General features: G+C 45.1%; 1 protein-coding gene across 2 annotated transcripts in view; it reads left to right on the forward strand.

The window, feature by feature from the left end:
- HMBS (hydroxymethylbilane synthase) overlaps positions 1-20,919 on the forward strand; it is a 34,789-nt gene that overhangs the window by 7,872 nt on the left and 5,998 nt on the right. For both annotated transcript variants that reach the window (XM_040325498.1, XM_040325497.1), the window contains exons 4-11: positions 699-748; positions 902-957; positions 3,704-3,781; positions 3,879-3,956; positions 5,945-6,020; positions 7,843-7,956; positions 18,897-18,935; positions 19,046-19,165. In XM_040325498.1, the coding sequence (XP_040181432.1) occupies positions 699-748; positions 902-957; positions 3,704-3,781; positions 3,879-3,956; positions 5,945-6,020; positions 7,843-7,956; positions 18,897-18,935; positions 19,046-19,165 (611 nt within the window). The remainder of the gene's footprint in view (positions 1-698; positions 749-901; positions 958-3,703; positions 3,782-3,878; positions 3,957-5,944; positions 6,021-7,842; positions 7,957-18,896; positions 18,936-19,045; positions 19,166-20,919) is intronic.

Here is a 20,919-nt window from a genome sequence, read left to right on the forward strand (position 1 = left end):
TGTGCGTGCATGTGCGCCGGGGGGGGTAGGGGCGGCAAAATGCACCTTCGCCTGAGTTGGCAAAAATCCTTGCACCGGCCCTGTCCACACTACACAGTGCAGATGTTAATACCTCCCTGCGGGGCTATCATATTTTGACAGCTGTCTCTGCCAGCTGTCAAAATTCCTGAACAGTGCCTGCATCCGATTGGATGAATCCACCGGTCATCTGACATTTTCCATCTAACTCCTTTCATTTATCAATCGAGGGATGTCCGGTAGGGGACTGGCCACATTTCACACTGTGTTGGGCCAACATAAGTCTTACCATAGAACAGACCTGCAAAATGTATCATTTTGAGATTTATAAACAAGCTAAGAGCATTCCATCCAGAGGTTTCTAGAGGTTCCTTGAGATATTTCTGCCTCTCTGATAAGTTCCCACTGACGCCACTGATTTATTTTTGCTATCTGAAAGGGGGTAATTCTTCCCACTAACCATCACACTGACCAGAAATTTTAGCTAGGGGTTCCCTGAGACAGAAAAGTTATTTCAAGGGTTCCTCCATGTTGAAAAGGTTTAGAAAGGCTGATCTAGCTTTTATTTTTCCATCTGCCTCAGCTTTTACCCCATTTGTATCTCATCTCATAAGAAAAATTAGCATTCCACACTTTCTTCTCCTCTGTTTTTAACGTTATTGTCACATTTTGTTTTCTAGTTGCAATGTCCACAACAGGGGATAAAATTCTGGATACTGCTTTATCAAAGGTTGGTTTTCTGATTATTTAATTTCCCCCCCCTTTTTTTTTTTTTTAAGCATAGGGTCTGCAGCATGTAGTTTAGTCAGTACAGCTACTTTTTTCTGGAGAGTCTGAATTCTAGTTCCTTATATTACTGACTGCTATACATTCCACATTTCAGATAGGAGAGAAGAGCCTCTTTACAAAGGAGCTGGAGAATGCACTGGAGAGAAACGAGTAAGTGGGGTTGTTCAAAACCTGAAGATGCATGTGGGTACATTTACCATAAACCCTTTAAAGCCTCATGCACATTCTTGTTTTCTATACTCGTGTTTACATGAGCACCAGTGTGTATACCTCAGTACAGCTGTGCACAGCCTTTCATGTCTGTGGGCAGTTGTATGCAGCACCTGGACTTTAAAAAAATGCACGTTGTGTTTTGCAGGTAAAAAATTTGCATTTTTTTTTTTTTTTTTTAACTTGGAGCCTGTAAACCATTGCACCCACGATCAGCAGATTGCAAGTGCTAGGCAGGACTCCTGCACACTTGTCAGTATATCTGTCTGCTCGTACCTTGTGTGGGCAGGCAGATACACACCACCCTGACAGGAACAGATAATGAACTACCACAGCGCTCAACAGCGCCGTTGTAGTTCATTGATAACTACGAGCTGACAGCCAAAAAGCATGTTGGAACTTGTATTTAAATTCACAGAACACTGTGAAAGGATGACATTGCTGGGCAGGTGGAGCTCTGCCTGACTGCGTTTTCTTCAGATAGTGGTGAGAAAATTCCCTGCTCACTGTCAGAACAGTGAACTTACAAAAGGTGAACATCAATTGAGCTAAACGTATTGCCACAAGCATGAACCCAGAGGCAGAGGCATGATGGGACTTGTAGTTTTGCAACAGCTGGAGGTCCGCTAATTGCTTATCCCTGCTTTAAGTGAAAGAGGCCGAAATGTATTTACCAATACTGCAGAATTTGCACAAACCATAGTAGCCAGACTTTTGGATGCCTTGTACCGTAAGGGCTCATGCACACAAGCAGAAAAAAAATGCCGCTGCTAGGAGCGCCTGCCTGTTTTTTGATTTTTTTTCTCATGTCCATGAACTCAGCTTCATGATATTTAATGTAGTCATGCACATGCATTTGTGTGCAGCGTTCAGGGGCATAAAAATGCCCCAAAGCTGTGTTTGGAAAGGTGTCTATGAGCATAAGTTACGTGTGTACGCATGTTAACGTGCATAAATGTACTAACTAGAATAAATGACTATTCTGGCCAATAGAATGAGTCTACACTCGTATGCTTATAAACTTCATGGGCTAGATTCAGGTAGGGGCGCGCATAGTTACGGCGGCGCAGCGTATCGTATTTACGCTACGCCGCCGCAACTTACAGGAGCAAGTGCAGTATTCACAAAGCACTTGCTCCGTAAGTTGCGGCGGCGTAGCGTAAATGTGGCCGGCGTAAGCGTGCGTAATTCAAATGTGGAAGGGGGGGCGTGTTTTATGTAAATCTATGATGACCTGACTTGATTGACGTTTTGTACGAACGGCGCATGCGCCGTCCGTGTACATATCCCAGTGTGCATTGCTCCCAAGTACGACGTATTGGCTTGGTTTCACCGTGAACGTAAATTACGTCCAGCCCTATTCGCAAACGACGTAAAAAATTCAAAAATCTAAGCGGGAACGACGTCCATACTTAACATTGCGTGCGCCTCATAGAAGCGGGAGCAACGTTACGCCGAAAAAGCCTTACGCAAACGACGTAAAAAACTACCGCCGGGCGCACGTACGTTTGTGAATCGGCGTATCTAGGTAATTTGCATACTCTACACCAAAAACGACGGAAGCGCCACCTAGCGGCCAGCGTGAGAATGCACCCTAAGATACGACGGCGTAAGAGACTTACGCCAGTCGGATCTTAGGCTAATGTCGGTGTATCTTGCTTTCTGAATACAGAAAGAAGATACGCCGGCGCAGCTTTGAATTTACGCGGCGTATCTATGGATACGCCGGCGTAAATCATTGCTGAATCTAGCCCCATATGTGCATAAATGCACACATACGTAACAGAGGCAAATTTTCTTCCGAGTTCTGGCAGAAAAAAATGCAGCCTAAATGAATCCGCCTGTGTGTATGATGCCATAAAATCGGCTGTACAAATGTGCTATCATTTTATTACGATCAGGGAATTGTCTACAACACTTGCTGGTGATAATGTTGGCGAGTGGTGGTGCCTGTTAAAGGAGAAGGGTTTAAGTTGCAAAAACGCATAATAGATTGTGGTTAGGTAGAAGGCAAAGAACGAAGCTTAATGCTCCATGAAGGACATTTTTTGTTTTTTGTGCGGAGGATGTTGGTGAGAATTGCAGGAAACCTGCACTGCTAGCAATATGTAAGTTGTCAATGCACACTTCCTTTCTAAAATTGTTAGTTGCTAGTAAGGTCACACCAACTGGTCTGTGGAGTTATTTATAGTAATTTCCTCAACTATAAAGAAAGGTAACAAAAATAAAAATAAAAGGGACAGAAGCTGTTCCATCCCCGATGCTCTGATCTCTCTCTCCATGCTGGCCAAAGAATCTTCAGGATTTAACACACTTTTAGGAGGGTTGGATGCCAATTCCTCCATGGCACACTGTGGTTTTATTGTACCACTATGTCACTACTGTGTAGTCATTCCCAAAGTGGGAGCGTCTATAAAAGCTCACCTAGAGCCACTTATATTTGCTTTAGCTGTTCCTCTGTTCCTCTGTCAGAGACAGAAGTTCAAAGCCTGTGTTTTCTCTGTGTTCATGGCATCCTCCTCCCCTCTGCTTCTTTTTTAGGAGGAAATCCAGACAGAAGGGTCATTATTTTGCGGGGCTGTAAAGGCAAAGCTAACATTTCCATGTTTCCTATAACAAAGCAAATCTTCTCTCTTTTCTCTCTTTGTAATTTTGCAGTTTTTGTTCTTTCCTTTTTTTTGTTTAGGGTTGACCTAGTGGTTCATTCACTAAAGGATTTACCAACAACATTACCTGCTGGTTTCACTGTTGGAGCCATATGCAAGTATGTTTATCCTCCTTTTACTTATCTAACATGGTATAAATAATTAGTAATTTTGTTATTTTAGTAACTGAGGAGTTTCCTTTTTTTGTGTCTTCAGGCGTGAGAGTCCATTTGATGCAGTTGTGTTCCATCCTAAACTTGCTGGGAATAAGTTAGAAACTTTGTCTGAAAACAGGTAAAATTCTTTGTTGTATCACTACTTAACCACTTAAGGACCGAGCCTCTTTCTGAGATTTGTTGTTTACAAGTTAAAAGCATTTTTTTTTGCGAGAAAATTCCTTAGAACCCTCAAACATTGTACATTTTTTTTTCTAACACTCTAGAGAATAAAATGGCGGTCGTTGCAATACTTTCTGTCACACCGTATTTGCGCAGCGGTCTTGCAAGCACACTTTTTTTGGAAAGAATACACTTTTAAAAAAAGACTACAGTAAAGTTAGCCCAATTTTTATGTATATTGTGAAAGATAATGTTACGCCGAGTAAATTGATACCCAACATGTCACGCTTCAAAATTGTGCCCGAATGTGGAATGGCGACAAACTTTTACCCTTAAAAATCTCCATTGGCGACGTTTACAGGTTACATGTTTTGAGTTACAGAAAAGTTCCAGAGCTAGACTTATTGCTTTCCCTCTAACGATCGCGGCGATACCTCACGTGTGTGGTTTGAACACCGTTTTCATATGTGGGTGCTGCTCACGTATGCGTTCGCTTCTGCACTAAAATGCAATTATAAAAATAAAAAAAATGTCCCTTTAAGAGCTATGGGCGGAAGTGACGTTTTGACGTCTATTCCGCCCTGCAGTGGTATGGAAGACGGGTGGGGGCCATCTTCCCCTCACTCGTCTCCATACCTAACAAGGGAACAGACCCGACTGCCTTCGCCGCTGCTGATGGCTCTGGTAAGTGACGGAGAGCGGCGCGAGGGGGCCCTCTGACACCGCTGATAAAAGTGATCTTGCGGCAAATCCATTGTTCCCGTGATTATGCAGATTGTGGGTGCAATTCTAGGATCTTGCAGATTCTCAATACACTGTCTGCCATTACCTACGATGCAGGCAGGCAGTTACTGAATTGCAGGAAGAATCAATAAACTATGAGAGTCTGCACCAGCGCCCTTACAGTTAATTAAGAACTACAAGCTGTCAGCCATGGTGGACGATGGTACTTGTAGTTTATTCATTTACAGAACTTTGAAGCCCTCCACATCTGTTCTGCCTTACATTTGTGACAGCAGGTGCAGGCAGAAGATCCCCACCCTCTCTCTCACAGGGAAGGGGAGAGAGGCGGCAGTAGCTGAAACATGTTATATGTTCCACCCTAAATATGGGTGTAACAAGTTCTAAAGATAAAGAAGTAAAAAAAAACTAAAGGCTTTAGAACCATTTTAAAAGCCTTTGACAGGTTACCAATTTAGGGTTAAACATGAGCTCTGCTGCTAGAACTATTGCTCTCACTTAGTCGTTTGTGGCAACGCCTCACAAGTGGTGCATTTACCTGTTTACGTGCATTTGCGCACAATGGGGGTGAGGGCGCTTTCATATTTTTGTATTTTATTTTTTTACACTGTTTATTTAAATGTTTTTGATTTACTGTAATTGTCCTCACAATCCATGAACATCCCTTGTGATAGATGGCATGGGGGGGGGGGGTCAAATAAGCAAATTAAAATGAGTTGATGAAAATTATTTGCTTGTCTATGGTGAAAAAAAACTTGATTAAATCTGAAGTTTAGATATATATTTTTTTTATTCTGTAGAGCTTTGGTGACATCACTTAACAATAATGAAGTATGTCCCACATTGTGCAGGCAGCTGGACCCTGGAGAAACCTTCACTGCAGGGATGCCCCATCCTCCTCCTGTCTTTAAAATTCTGGTGGTTATTAACTTCAGTAAAAAGTTGTGCAGTCTCCCTCTTCCTCCATTGAGAAATTTCTTTCACTGTTAACATTTTCTGTGACAGGATCTTCAAATGGGGAAGGGGGGGGGGGGGTCAGATGAATCTGAATTTTTTTTTTCTTTTCTTTCTAAAGATGTGGTAGATAATGTGTGTAACCAAGACTAGTGTGAAACATGTTAACGTTCACTTTTTTGCCATTGTATCACCATTGTGTCATTATGTCAGATTGATGTTGTCCTAATGTCATTTTTGTATTTACAGTATAATTGGAACTAGTTCTCTTCGAAGAGCGGCTCAGTTAAAGAAATTGTACCCTCATTTAGAATTCAAAGATATTGTATCCTTGTTTAAGTGACAGCATTTGTATCTTCATTTAAAGGTATGCAACAGAACACACTAGTATGACATTACATCATGTTCTTGGTGAAAAACGGCAGCGTCAGCAGGCGGCAAAGAATTGGAGAACTAAACAATTTATTGTAAATAATCCTGCAACCACAATATGTGCAACTAAAGCCATGGAGGCTAAACATTTACACAAAATTGACTGTGATGTGGTTGAAGACATGTAGGAAAAATTGGCTTGCATGTACATACCAGGAAGATAGGACAAACCACAGGTACATTGAGGAAAGGGGACAATCATTGAACAGGTGTAGTGAAGGACGCGGTCTCTAAGCCTCAGCACAGTCATACCTAATGGTCAGTACATATCGGGTGGCATTGTCCAATAAATTGGGGACAGCAAAGTGGAGGTGAGGTGTCTAGGAAGGGGGAGGAAGAGGAAAAAAAAAGGGGGGACAGGGACCATGGCAGGGTTGACAACTCCGCAGTAAAAAAATAACCAATTTAGGAAAAGGATAAATATTCATCTAGTATTTGTTTAATATCATGATTTCGGGTGTCTTTCAAGCAATAGATATTTATGCGTAATATACAAAGGTTGGTAAAATCTCCCTTGACAATTGGAGCTATGAACAGAACAACGTGACGTTAAAGTGTAATGCTACATAACAATGTGATTCAACATTTGGAATTCTGAAGAGTCCATTTTTTTAAGGGGAGTTCAGGGATAATGGTGGAATCTTGGGGACAGCTAAGCAACTTGCTGTATTTGTGATAAAAAAAAAAAACTCAGGACATCTGTTCAATACTTAAAGGGGTTGTAAAGGGTGTTTGTTATAAAAAAAATAAAAATAAAACATGGTGTACTTACCTCCTCTGTGCAAGGTTTTGCACAGAGGGGCCCTGATCCTCCTCTTTTTCAGGGGCCCACAGTGGCGCTTCTAGCTCCTCTTCTTGAGTGCCCCTACGGAGACCTGCATTCCATGGGGGCACTCGTGCAGGCTCGCTCCCGAGTCCTGTTGCTGCGTCCATTGACACAGACAGCAGGACTTGGCCCCGTCTCCTGTATGCTATCAATATATCCAATGAGGGCCCGAGACGGCAGCTGGAGCTGCTCTGCTCGTCCCCGTCGCTGGAACGATCGGGTTCAGATAATTAAAAGGGGGGGCTCTGGAGGGCTGCTGCACTACAAAAGGTTTTTCATCTTAATGCATAGAATGCATTAAGGTGAAAAACCTTGAGGGCTTACAACACATTTAATAATTTTACCATGTTTTGTCTCTTTAAAAAAAAATACTGAATGTTCTGAAAATACTTGTTGATCCTGCCAGAATTCCAGTGTGCTTCCAGCACTGCTTCTGCTGTACAGAAATAATAAGCTGGGCTGACAACGTTGCTTTAGTTGTGTTTCCCCCCCCCCCCCCTCTCTCCTCATCTCCATAACATAAGGCAGGACTGTCAACACTGCTTAGGATTTCCATGCAGCAGAGGCATATTGTCCACTCACCACGTAAAATTACAATGTATTTCTGCCAGGATCAAGAGTTTCTTTGTACTTGCAGGGCTTTTGCCCACTGTAGAAAGACTTCTTCTCAATTCCTGTTGTGTCTACAAAACAGGAAGAGAAGGGAAACCCCCACCCCCTCCTAACAGGAGTTCTAACCATTTACTACCATATCCAAAAGGGGGGGGGGGGGTTTAACTTTGCATACTGTATACATTAGCTGCAGCCATTGGCTTACACAGTGTTGTTCATGCACTAGGTTTTGTTCTTTAACCTTGCATTTCGTTTTCAATCCTTAACATTTTTTTAGCGAGGTAACTTAAATACACGCTTGAAAAAACTTGACGAACATGAAAATTTCAGTGCCATTGTTCTAGCAGCTGCTGGATTGTGCCGCATGGGCTGGCAAAGCCGTATTGGCCAGGTAAGAAGAGTATTGGTATATGTAGAAGTGTGTAAAGCTCTTTAGAGTCAACAACATGGAAGACTAAAAAATAACTGCATTGAAGAGCACCTATGCATTATGTACACCTATAAAGCGCTTCGTAAACTGTTGGCGCTAAATAAATCCTGTCCTGGCCCCCCCACCAAGTACCCCATAGGAAGCTGGTTCCTAGGGGGCACTTGTGAGAGCTCAATCACGAGCCAGGTTGTTTGTATCTGTTAAAACACACATAGCCTTGCTCTGTCCAGTTCTCTCTGCTCACAGGTTTTGATTGACAGCAGCAAGAGTCAATGGCTCCAGCTACTCTCAACCAAGCTTGTGAGAGCTGGGAAGAAGAGGGAAGAGCTGCTGTAGACGTGCACAGCGCTGGATCGAGAGCATGCTCAGGTAAGTATTTGGGATGAGTGGTGGGCTGCAGGGGAGTTACTATTAAAAGTTTTTTTACCTTAATGCAGAGAATGCTTTCAGGTAAATGACCTTTTACCTTTACAACCACTTTAAAAGTGTCAGTGAAGTGTCCTGTTTATCAAGGTGACGGTATAGTTTGTAGAAGTTCATCAAATCAACTAGATTTGTTGTGTAATATTAAATACATCTCGCAGCTCATCCAAAGCAAAGGCAGGGTAGCGCTGGGGATGGGTGCGGCGGCCATTTTTGCTGTGCCAACAACCACCCCAATATTTCCCCTTAGCCCCCCACACAGCACACACAGGCAGTCAGCCCAGTAACATCAGCCTGTAGTTTTAGCACATTTCCCCCCCTTGCCTTGCTTCCATGAGTGCTTCCTAGGTTGTCGGCCTCATGCGTGTCACAACTTTGTCTGAAACGTCCTCCACATTGGAGAAGAAGTCCAGCTGAATTTCACTAACACTAGCTGATCCTACAAATGTGTGTTCATTTATTCTTTTTTTTTTCTTTTCCGTACATCACGGGACACAGAGCGGCATATTCATTACTATGTGGGTTATATGGAGTACCTTCAGGTGATGGACACTGGCAATCTTAAACAGGAAGTCCCCTCCCTATATAACCCCCTCCCATAGGAGGAGTACCTCAGTTTTTTTCGCCAGTGTCTTAGGTGTTGGTCACAAAGAAGTTTGCCTCCAGGTCCTTGAGACTAGGCAGACTATACCGGATCTGTCCAAAGTGCCTCAGAGCCAAAGTGGACAGTACCCGGGCCCCAAGTCGTGGGGTTTCGCCTATAATGCCTCTTTTTAAGGGGCTGGATCCTGGGCCCAGAACTTTGAGCTTTCTAAAAGTCCAAAAGGTACTGTTGCCAGGATGCTGTATAGGTCCAGGGCAGTGGTGTTCCAGCAGGACCCGGGTCCCTGAAGGTCTAGTACAGAACCCACGGAGATGGGGGAAGATTGGGCCTCTTGCTTTTTGCAATACCCTGCAGCGTGGAGCAGGTAAGAGGGGGGCCTGCGGAACTTGGTTCGTCGGCAGGTCCCTCAGGGGGAAGACTAGTTGGGTTAGCCTGGGATGCTCTGCATTGGCAACTTTACCACTATGTCTGCTAGACAGGATGGTCACCTCCCATTTACTAGTATACTCCCCCCACCCCCACGGACTGTGTTGCTGGTTGGCTGTCCCCGCATGGTTTTGGGGGGTAGAGGCTCTTTGCCTGGTTCTAGGACAAGCAGGGCAAGCCCACCCCCCGTTATCTCTCGGCTTTAAGGCCAGGGGCTTACCTGTATTTAGGTGCGTTTTTCCCCTGCAGCTCTGGGTCCTCTGGCGCCGCCGGCGTGCTGCTCCTCTCCTCATGGCTTCCCCTCTGGGACACGCGCGCGCATGATATAGATGCGCGCGGAGGGGGCGGGGAGCGTCGTGACGTCGGCGGGGAGAGAGGGGCGTTCCCCCCTCGCTGTTATCTTGAGCAGCTCTGTCCTCCGGTCAGTGTAGGATTCGTCTGCTGACTGGAGGAACACAGAGCAGGACACGGAGCGGAGCAGGGTGACACCTAGTGGCGGTAAAAGAGACCTGTTTAGGTCTGGAGCTAAGCTCCTCACTGACTAAGGGGAGAAGATAGGAGATGTTCCCCTGATTTTCTCTATTAAGCCAAAGGTCTTTTGGCAGCAGTCTGGCATTCACACAGTCCCTTTAAAGTGCAAAAAATTTAAATATTTGAAAAAAAAAAAAAAACACAAAAAAAAAAAAAAAAAAGATATGAATAGAAGAAAACAAAGACAAAACGAAAAAAAAAAAAAAAAAAAAAAATGTTTTTCAGGGAAAGGTCTGCACTACCTTCCCATTGGCTTATAAGGTTTCCTGCCTTAAGCTACTGGTATTTTTTGTTCTCCTTGCTACAGCAGTCAGTTGTTAGTAGCGGAGTGCCTCGGTATTGTATCATGGGCCCTAAAGGTTCGGGGACTAAAAGTGCTAAAAATGCAAAGAAACAGAAGGGTTCCCCCTCTAGCTCTGAGGATCTTAATCAGACTATGCCGGTTCTGTCCTCTCCTAAAAAGCTAGAAGATGCCGCCTTTGAGGAGCCATTAGGTGTGGTGGGTGCTGTGGCTGGCCCCATTCTGCCCGACCCAGTGTTTGTCACGCAGGATATGTTATCTGTCTCCCTGCAGGGGTTAGAACAGAGACTGACAACTTTGCTTACTAATTCTCTTGCAGGCAAAAAGCGGACTAGATCTCCGTCCCCTAAATTGGTGTCCTCTGATGCTGAGATTCTCTCCCCAGAGGAGTTAGAATCCCAGGAGGACCAAACGGAGCAGATCCTAGAAGGTTCAGACATTGAGGAGTCCACTATTGAGGAACCTTTTTCGGTTTCTCAAGCAGAGAATCTGTGGGTACAGTCTTTAACGGACATGGTCCGCTCAGCTTTTAAGCTGCCCTCGCCAGGGCCTCAGATTCCTGCCGTGTCTTCTTTGGGTTCCTTAAAAGCACCATTAAGTAACGCAGTGTTTCCGGTTCACCCTTTGTTGGAAGACCTGATCTTTCAAGATTGGGCTCGGCCCGATAAAATTTTTGTGCCTCCTAAAAGGTTTTCTGTTTTGTACCCCATGGAGGAAAGATTTTCAAAGAAATGGGTGCTTCCCGCTGTGGATGCGGCGGTCTCCTGCGTAAACAAATCTTTAACTTGCCCAGTAGAGAACATACAGATGTTCAAGGATCCGGTTGATAAGCGGTTGGAAACCCTTTTGAAAGCATCCTTTTCTACAGCAGGGGCAGTTGTGCAACCGGCCGTGGCTGCAATTGGCGTTTGTCAGGCATTAAAAGACCAGACTAAGCAGATGTTAAGAGAGCTCCCGGCTCAGCAAGCACAGGATCTGGCCGACCTCCCCAGGGCTCTGTGTTTCGCGGTGGATGCCATAAAGGACTCCATCCAACAAGCTTCCCGTCTGTCGCTATTCTTGGTACATATGCGAAGGCTCCTGTGGCTAAAGAATTGGTCGGCAGAGACTCCGTGTAAAAAGCTGTTGGCAGGTTTTCCCTTCCACGGAGGAAGGCTCTTTGGGGAAGATCTGGATAAGTACATACAGACAATATCAAGTGGCAAGAGTACTCTTTTACCGGTCAAAAAGAGATTTCGAGGTCCGGCGTTTAAGCGGCAGCAATCCCCAGCCCCAGGGCCCTCGGCCCCCAGGCAGTATCGACGGCCTCCCGCACGGTCAAACTTTGGTAATAAGTCGCAAGGACAGGCCGCGGGTGGCAAGCGACCATGGGCCCGCAAGCCAGTTAAACCTGCTCCAAAGTCAGCTTTATGAAGGGGCGCCCCCACTCAATCGGGTGGGGGGCAGGCTTCGTTTCTTTGCAAAAGTTTGGGAAGCCAAGATCCCCGACAAATGGGTTCTTTCCTTGGTGGCGGCTGGCTACAAAATAGAATTTCGGGAGTTTCCCCCTCCGCATTTTCAGGAATCAAGAATTCCAAGCGATCCGGAAAGGAGGGCTGCCTTGCTAACAGCCTTGGATCGTCTTCTAAACCAAGGGGTAATCGTAGAGGTACCAGTTCAGGAGCACAAGCTAGGCTTTTACTCCAATCAGTTTATCGTGCCAAAGCCCAACGGCGATGTAAGGCCCATCCTGGATCTAAAGATTCTAAACTCTTACCTGAGGATTCGGTCCTTTCGGATGGAATCCATAAGGTCGGCCGCCGCAGCCTTGCAGCAGAACGATTTTCTGGCCTCGATAGACATAAGAGACGCGTATCTTCATGTGCCAATTTTTCAGGGGCATCAAAAATTCCTACGCTTTGCAATCGCAGGGCGCCACTATCAATTTGTGGCTCTCCCTTTCGGGTTGGCTACAGCCCCCCGTGTGTTTACGAAGGTCCTGGCCCCCATCTTAGCCGATCTAAGGACCCAGGGAATCTTGATCCTGGCCTATTTGGACGACCTCCTGATCATAGATCACTCTGCTCCGGGCCTGAGTCGAGCGGTAGTCCTTTCAGTTCAGTACCTCGAGGTATTCGGTTGGGTTTTAAACCAAGAAAAGTCGGCTTTACAGCCCACAAAACGATTGGAATACCTCGGCATGCTGCTAGACACGGAGCAACAAAGAGTGTTTCTCCCTTTAGAGAAGTTCAAAGGGATCAAAGGGTTGATCCAGTTGGTGCTAAGCAAAAGGGAGCCAACTATCCGATTGTGCATGAGATTACTGGGGAAAATGGTGGCCACCTTCGAGGCGGTGCCATACGCTCAGGCACACACTCGAATCCTGCAGACAACCATCCTGTCAGCATGGAACAAAGATCCACAAGGCCTTGATCTTCAGTTGATCCTTCCATCAAGGGTCCGGCAAAGTCTCTGCTGGTGGCTAAAGCCTCGGAACCTCCTAAAAGGAAAATCATTCAGTCCCATCATCTGGAAGTTGGTGACCACAGATGCCAGCCTGAAGGGCTGGGGAGCGGTCTTGGATGGGCAAGTCCAGCAGGGGGTTTGGGCAGAGTCGGAAAGAGGGCTGCCAATCAATGTCCTGGAGATCAGGGCGGCACGCTTAGCCTTAAAAGCCTGGACGTCCAAACTTCAAGGGTTTCCAGTGAGGGTGCAGTCCGACAATGCCACGGCGGTGGCATATATAAATCACCAAGGGGGCACGAAAAGTCGAGCCGCCCAAAGGGAAGTGAGCTTAATTTTCCTGTGGGCAGAGTCGCATGTACCATGCATCTCGGCGATTTTTATCCCAGGGGTGGACAATTTACAGGCGGACTTCTTAAGTCGCCAGCAGCTGGTTTCAGGGGAGTGGTCCCTCCATCCCCAAGTCTTTCAGGAGATCTGCCAGAAATGGGGATCTCCGGATGTGGACATCATGGCATCAAGGTTCAACAGGAAACTGAGCAAGTTCATGTCCCGATCAAGGGACCCTCTGGCCTGTGGAACCGATGCGTTGGTTTGCCCTTGGCGTCCGTTCAATCTGCTGTACGCCTTCCCCCCGTTACAGATGCTGCCCCGCCTGCTGCGCAGGATCAGGGTGGAGAGCAGACCAGTCATTCTGATAGCCCCAGCATGGCCCCGGAGGTCGTGGTACTCACTGATCGTGAGAATGTCAGTGGGAGAACCATGGACCCTTCCACTTCGGCCAGACCTACTCTCTCAAGGCCCGATACTCCACCCTGCCTTACGGCATCTAAATTTGACGGCTTGGCGGCTGAATCCCTGATCCTCAGGGGTAGGGGCCTATCTAGCCAAGTTATTTCTACTCTGATTAAGGCTAGAAAACCAGTCTCCAGAGTAATTTATTACAGGGTCTGGAGGGCCTACGTAAGCTGGTGTGAGTCCCAGAGATGGCTTCCACGCAAATACACCGTTGACAGGGTATTGCGTTTCCTCCAGATAGGGGTAGATAAGGGTTTGGCCTTAAGTACTATTAAAGGACAGATTTCTGCCTTATCAGTATGGTTTCAGAGGCCGTTAGCCACGCACTCTTTGGTTAAAACCTTTTTACAGGGGGTCTTACGCATTAATCCCCCCATCAAGTCTCCGGTTTGTCCGTGGGATTTGAATCTTGTGTTGTCAGCGCTGCAAAAGCAGCCATTTGAGCCTCTGGCAGAGGTTCCGTTGGTATTACTGACTCGGAAGTTGGTATTTTTGGTCGCTATGGCTTCCGCTAGAAGAGTTTCAGAGCTGGCAGCCTTGTCTTGTAAAGAACCATACCTCATTCTGCATAAAGACAGGGTGGTTCTCCGTCCACATCCGTCTTTTCTGCCTAAGGTGGTGTCCAGTTTTCACTTGAACCAGGATTTGGTCCTACCATCCTTTTTTCCAAAACCCACTTCTAGAAAGGAAGGGTTGCTGCACACCTTGGATATTGTCAGGGCCATGAAGGCCTATCTCAAGGCTACAGAAGAGATTCGAGAGACGGATACATTGTTCATTTTGCCGGAAGGGCCCAAGAGAGGTCAGGCGGCAGCTAAAGCTACCATCTCTAGATGGATTAAGCAGGTAATCGGTCAGGCCTACGGCTTGAAGGGGTTGCCCCCTCCTTTATCAGTTAAGGCCCATTCTACTAGGGCCATGAGCGCCTCCTGGGCAGCACACCACCAGATCTCTATGGCTCAGGTTTGCAAGGCGGCAACCTGGTCATCGGTCCACACGTTCACAAAATTTTACCAATTGGACGTGAGAAGAAGGGCCGATGCAGCCTTTGGACAGGCAGTGCTGCAGGCCGCGATTTGAGATCCTCAAGATTCGGGGCACCCTTGTTTAATTAATGAATTAATTAAATTAATCAGAATAATTATTTTTTGTTGGATTTAATTTGGATTTATTATGATTTAAAGAATACTTTCTGAATTAAATCTCCTGGCTGAGATGTCTCCCTCCCCTCATTGGAAGCATTGCTTTCGGACATCCCACATAGTAATGAATATGCCGCTCTGTGTCCCGTGATGTACGGAAAAGAAAAGGGGATTTTTAATACAGCTTACCTGTAAAATCCTTTTCTTGGAGTACATCACGGGACACAGAGCTCCCACCCCTCTTATGGGGAACATTTTGGGAGGCATACTGCTTGCTACAAAACTGAGGTACTCCTCCTATGGGAGGGGGTTATATAGGGAGGGGACTTCCTGTTTAAGATTGCCAGTGTCCATCACCTGAAGGTACTCCATATAACCCACATAGTAATGAATATGCCGCTCTGTGTCCCGTGATGTACTCCAAGAAAAGGATTTTACAGGTAAGCTGTATTAAAAATCCCCTTTTTTCTATGTATAGTTTGATGTAAGTAAAGTGAAACCTTGGTTTGCGAGCATAATTCGTTCCAGATGCATGCTTGTAATCCAAAGCAAAGCGAATGGAAACTCGGATGATTCGTTCCATTTATTCATATAAAAATTATTACAGTAAAACAAAATGCAGTATAAAGTGTACTGTAAACATAAAACAAATTAAAGTGCACTTCAAAATACTGTACTGTACCTCTGTGTTGCAAAAGTTTTAAGGTAAAGAAAAAGAATATGTACACCCACAATGTTAAGGAGTCTGGTTCTCACCTATTTAAAGCCATTGTGTATACCAGGGGTGCCCAACCTTTTGATGGCCGAGGGCCACATAAGCGACGTAGTAACCAGTCGCGGGCCACAATGAACAGAGTGGGCAGATGACAGGTCTGTGTGTAGTCTGCAGACACAGACACAGCCCAATCTACTCTATGGGCCCTCTGATCCAGTCAGATGGAAGGGAACAGATCCAGTTTTTTTTTTTTTTTTTTACAGATCTGTGTAGGAGGTAGGCAGGTGTAAACGGACAAAAGTCTATTTACATCTGCTGCTCCATAGGAGGTGAATGGAGGGTCCGATTGGGTTGGACCAATTGTGTAAAAGGAGCCTAATGCCGCGTACACACGGTCGGAATTTCCAATGGACTTTTTCTGTCGGAGATTCCGACGGATTTAGATAGAGAACATGTTCTCTATTTTTCCGACTGAACAAATTCCTATCAGAAAATGTGTTCGTCTGTATGGATTTCCGACAGGGAAAAAAAACATGCATGCTCGGAATCAAGTCGACGCATGCTCGGAAGCATTGATCTTAATTTTTCCCGACCGTTGTAGTGTTGTACGTCATCACATTCTTGACGGTCTGAATTTGGTGTGACCGTGTGTATGCAAGATGGCTTGAGCGGAATTCCGTCAGAAAAACCATCCGAGTTTATTCCGACGGAAAAAACGGTCGTGTGTACAGGGCATAAGGCTGCTTTTACACTGATGGTCTGCGGTCTACCCATGTGGGTGTGGCGCAGTGTACCTGTGGTTTTCCCACCGGCCAGCTGCACTTTGCCATAGATGTCTATTATATCCTGCAGGTGTGGCGTACTTTCTGAAAAGCCGCTTGCTTCCTCTACTGCCGGCTTTATTCACAACACTGATGCTCTGGGACGGTAGGTCGGCATCATGCAATCTGGGTTTGCCAACCAGCCATTCCAGAGCAGGAGGTCGCGGGCCACATCAGAGGGCACTGGTTGGGCACCCCTGTTGTATACTGTATGTAGCGTAAAGCCGCTGGTGTACAGTATACAGCTCTGTAAGTAGCCAGAGGTTGGTTCTTATATATTCAAAGTTGCTCTGTATACAGTACTGTATGTTCAGTAAAGCCGCTGGTGTACAGTACAACACAGTTTGTGGCCACAGGTTCAGCTCATAGCACTTCCTAGAGAACTCGGAAACTTGACATCAAATCTCTGGCCACATACAAAGCTGTACTGTATACTGTACTCCAGTGCCTTCACTGTACATATACCCAGCGGCTTTACATGGATAAGCAGCAGACTTTTTCACATTATGAGTGTAATTCCTTTTTTTTTTTTTTTGTAACATAAACTTAACTTTTTTAACTACTTGAGCCCCGGGCCATAGTCAAAAGACGGCCTCACGGTGGCTCTGTAAATCCAGGAGGACGTCATATGACGTCCTCGGCTCCTCCGGCCACTGGGGGGCGCGCGCGTACCCGGCGCGTCCCTGAGATGCCAATGCGCGTGCCTGGCGGCCGCGATGTCCGCTGGGTGCCCGCGATCGGCAATGACAGAGCCAGGGACGCGGAGCTCTGTGTGTAAACACAGAGCTCCACGTCCTGTCAGGGAGAGGAGACAGATGTTGTGTCCCTTGTACATAGGGACACAGCATCGGTCACCTCCCCCAGTCACCCCCACATGTATACAGTAATCAATGCATTTTTATAGCACTGTATAAATGTGAATGGTCCCAAAAATGTGTCAAAAGTGTCCGATGTGTCCGCCGCAATATCGCAGTCCTGACAAAATTCGCAGATCGCCGTATTACTAGTAAAAAAAAAAATAATAAAAAAAATGTCAGAATTCTATCCCCTATTTTTTAGTCACTTTTGCGCTAACCAATCACTGTACGCTTATTGCGTTTTTTTTTTTTTACCAAAAATATGTAGAATACGTATCGGCCTAAACTGAGAAAAAAAAATAGTTTTTTTTTTTTTCAAAATTGATATTTATTATAGCAAAAAGTAAAAAATATTGTGGTTTTTTTTTTTTTTCAAAATTGTCACTCTTTTTTTGTTTATAGCGCAAAAAAATAAAAACCGCAGAGGTGATCAAATACCACCAAAAGAAATCTCTATTTGTGGGGAAAAAAAGGACGTCAATTTTGTTTGGGAGGCACGTCGCACGACCGCGCAATTTTAATTTAAAGCGTTGCAGTGCTGAAAGCTGAAATTTCGCCTGGGCAGGAAGGGGGTATATGTGCCCAGTAAGCAAGTGGTTAAAGCAGTTGCCTCACTGTATTTGCTAGTGACATGAATACCCCCAAGAGAATGTTGACATTTTTTATTTTTGTGCAAAAAAATAAAACTTGCCATCAACATTTGAAATGTTCAGTACCATTCAACTATATGGCCTGATTACTATAAATGGCACATAAAGTGACAATATTGGTCGTTTTTCTGGAGTTTTATATAGCCATTATGGGCTTGTTTTAGAATTTGGGGTTGGTGGTCATAAAAACGCATGATTGAGCAAGTTTTTAGTGCCCCCAACCCTCAAAGGTGCAAAGGCAGCAAATGGGGATGTTTACATACCATGACCGCGATGCAAAAATGATCTGTCATGCGCTCAGCAGGCAACAAGGCCGCCAAACGCATCCTATTCAGGTGAATAGAAAAGCCTGGCAACACATGGTTGCAGTGCGTTAGTGCAGAAATTATGGGATTAAAACAGATAGTGAGGAGGCATCACATTGCCTCCTCCCTGGCTGTAAATTGCCTCTAAAAAGTGATCCAAACCCAGATCTTTTTTTTTAAAGGAGCGGCAGTTTAGGCACAGGTCTAATCCTAGCCCAGTGTTTCTCGACTCCAGTCCTCAAGGTGCCCCAACAGGTCATGTTTTTAGGCTTTCCATTATTTTGCACAGGTAATTTGATCAGTTTCACTGCCTTAGTAATTACCACAGCCGTTTCATCTGAGGGAAATCCTGAAAACGTGACCTGTTGGGGCGCCTTGAGGATTGGAGTTGAGAAACATTAACCTAGCCTATGAGAATGGGCATAGTCGGGCAGACATCTGGCTAAGAACAGTAGGCAGTAAGACCTCATCTTGTATTCAAACCAGTTGCTGCTCTATCAGGACCTGTTATGGTTGTATCTGCAGCACAGGCAATAGATAGCAGAGTGTACTGAACATGGACATACATTCCTTCCCTTTATTCCAGCTGAGCAATGAAAGCATTTATGGGGAAGGAATGACTGACCGCTCTCCTTCTTCAGTACCACAAGTACAGAGGGGGGAGATCCCAGCTAATCTAGGGGAGAGGAGATGTATGTTTTTGGCAGAATTGCCGGGTATGGTTTGTTTAGTTTGAAGTCGCACAGGGAAAGTGCACAGCCCATTGTGTGTGCATGTTCTGTAAGATATGTTTTGTTTTTGCCCATAGATACACTTTAAGCCCAATGGGGATACACAGTACTTGACAGCTGCTCAGCCTGTTCAAATGTCTTCTCTCTTCTCTTAGATCCTTTCCCCTGAAGAGTGCCTCTATGCAGTGGGTCAGGTAAGCTTATGCAGACAGTCTCTTTTACTTTTTGGCCTTTTTAAATAGAAATCTGTTTATTTTGTCATGTAGGTATATAAGGTGTAGTAATCCTGTACATTTCTCTGTAGGGAGCTTTGGCTGTGGAGGTTAGAGCCAAAGACCAGAATATCTTGAACATGGTGTCTGCCCTTCAGGATCCTCAGACTGTTTTACGCTGTATAGCTGAAAGATCTTTCATGAGACGACTGGTAAGTGGCGCACAATAAAGGATAACTAAACTGAAAAACAAAAAGTCATGTATTGCAGCTTTCCAGCACTTAGATGTGGTGGCTGCATTATTATTATTATTTTTTTTAAAGGCTAAGATCATTTTCAGTAAGTACAGAAATCACTGGTTACCCTCCCTGGCGGTATGATTAGGTCTGGAATTTTGTACCAAAAGCGGTACAATTATTTTGCATGGAAATTTGGCGTTTTACATTGTAGGCCTGCAATTCTTAGGAATAACTCACTTAAATCTGACCAAACAAGAATCTAGTAGACATCTCGGGTATGATAAAGTTTGAAACACAAAATTATAAATTATAATATAATAAATAACTATAAACAATTATAACAAATATTAATATAATTATAATAAAAAATTATTCAATAATGTAATCAAATCAAAATCACTGAAATTTGCTCAGTTGCAGAATTGTCGCTGTCATTACTTTTATTTTTTGATGATGAATTTCCCCACAAATCACTATCGCTCAATTCTGCAAGTGATTATAATTTATTATAGCTGTTTTCTAGCTGCTCTAAAAGCACTTTTGACATAAAGGGACACTTTTTGGTTGCTATGGACAATCTACAGTTTCCAGGCAGAAAGAACAGTATTTATTATATAAAGGTGCATGTAGGGCACTGGGCAGACCACTAGGGACAAAGGGGGGTGTGTATTTCATACAGTACTGTAATCTATAAGATTACAGTATACTGTATGTGTATTGTGTTTTTCACTTTTTGAATTTTGGTGCCGAACTCCATCCCAGTGCGTCGTAACGTCGCAGGGAACGGAGCTCGGCGGCACTGTGAATCAAGCGAGGAGACACAGCGGAGGAGCCCGCGCACACAGCGGGGACACATCGCAGGATCCAGGGATAAGGTAAGTAACTTCCCCCTGTATCCTGCAATGCAATCCTGAGTCTGGCTCGGGGATAGCGCTTTTGGTATAAACCCCCTCCAAGCCAGACTCGGGATTACCGCTAAGGAGGTTAATTATGGCAGAAATGCAGTGTCCTTGTCACTTCCCAAAGACGAAAGGACCGCAAAATCATTATCTTTAGTAGTTTACACAATCTCCCCACCTCCATGTAATGGAGATAACAAAGGGCAGGTAAGTTTAAAGTCCAGCATGGGCGACAACCATGAATCCCTCAATAGATATAGTGGAGTAAGTGAGCATAGACACCCAGGGAGTGTGTTATTCACAGGATTACCAGGTAAAAAAAGAGGGAAAAAAACAAATGCAGCTGCTTTATCCAAGGCAGGTGTCTCCAAAGTTCAGTCCACTGACCACAGCCGGCCCACTAGGGTGTTTTTATGGCCTGCAACTAGAGTTCTCAGACTCACTGCAGGCACAGTCTCAAGCTTTGTGGGGTTGTGAAGTTGCATTTTTTTCTTAAAATCCTGATTCGCAAAACAAGTACCGCATTTGGCCTGAGGTGTGGGGCGCCGGTGACACTCGGAGCCATTTGGAAAATACTCGGAAATACTCAGTTCCAGAGTGTTTCTGATCCTTTCCAAGGGTTTCCGACTGCATCTGAACTCCGAATATTTACGGGTCTCTCCGGCGCCCCCCCCACCTTTGCCCACATGCAGTATTGCATGCAATAGAACTCGATGCGGAATAAATTATCTTTGTTTCCATTGACTTCTATGGGGAAACTCGCTTTGATATGAGAGTGCTTTGGATTACAAGCATTCTCCTGGAACGGATTATGCTCGTAATCCAAGG

This window comes from Rana temporaria, chromosome 10 (assembly GCF_905171775.1).
Source record: "Rana temporaria chromosome 10, aRanTem1.1, whole genome shotgun sequence".
Classification (NCBI taxonomy): Eukaryota; Metazoa; Chordata; class Amphibia; order Anura; family Ranidae; genus Rana; species Rana temporaria.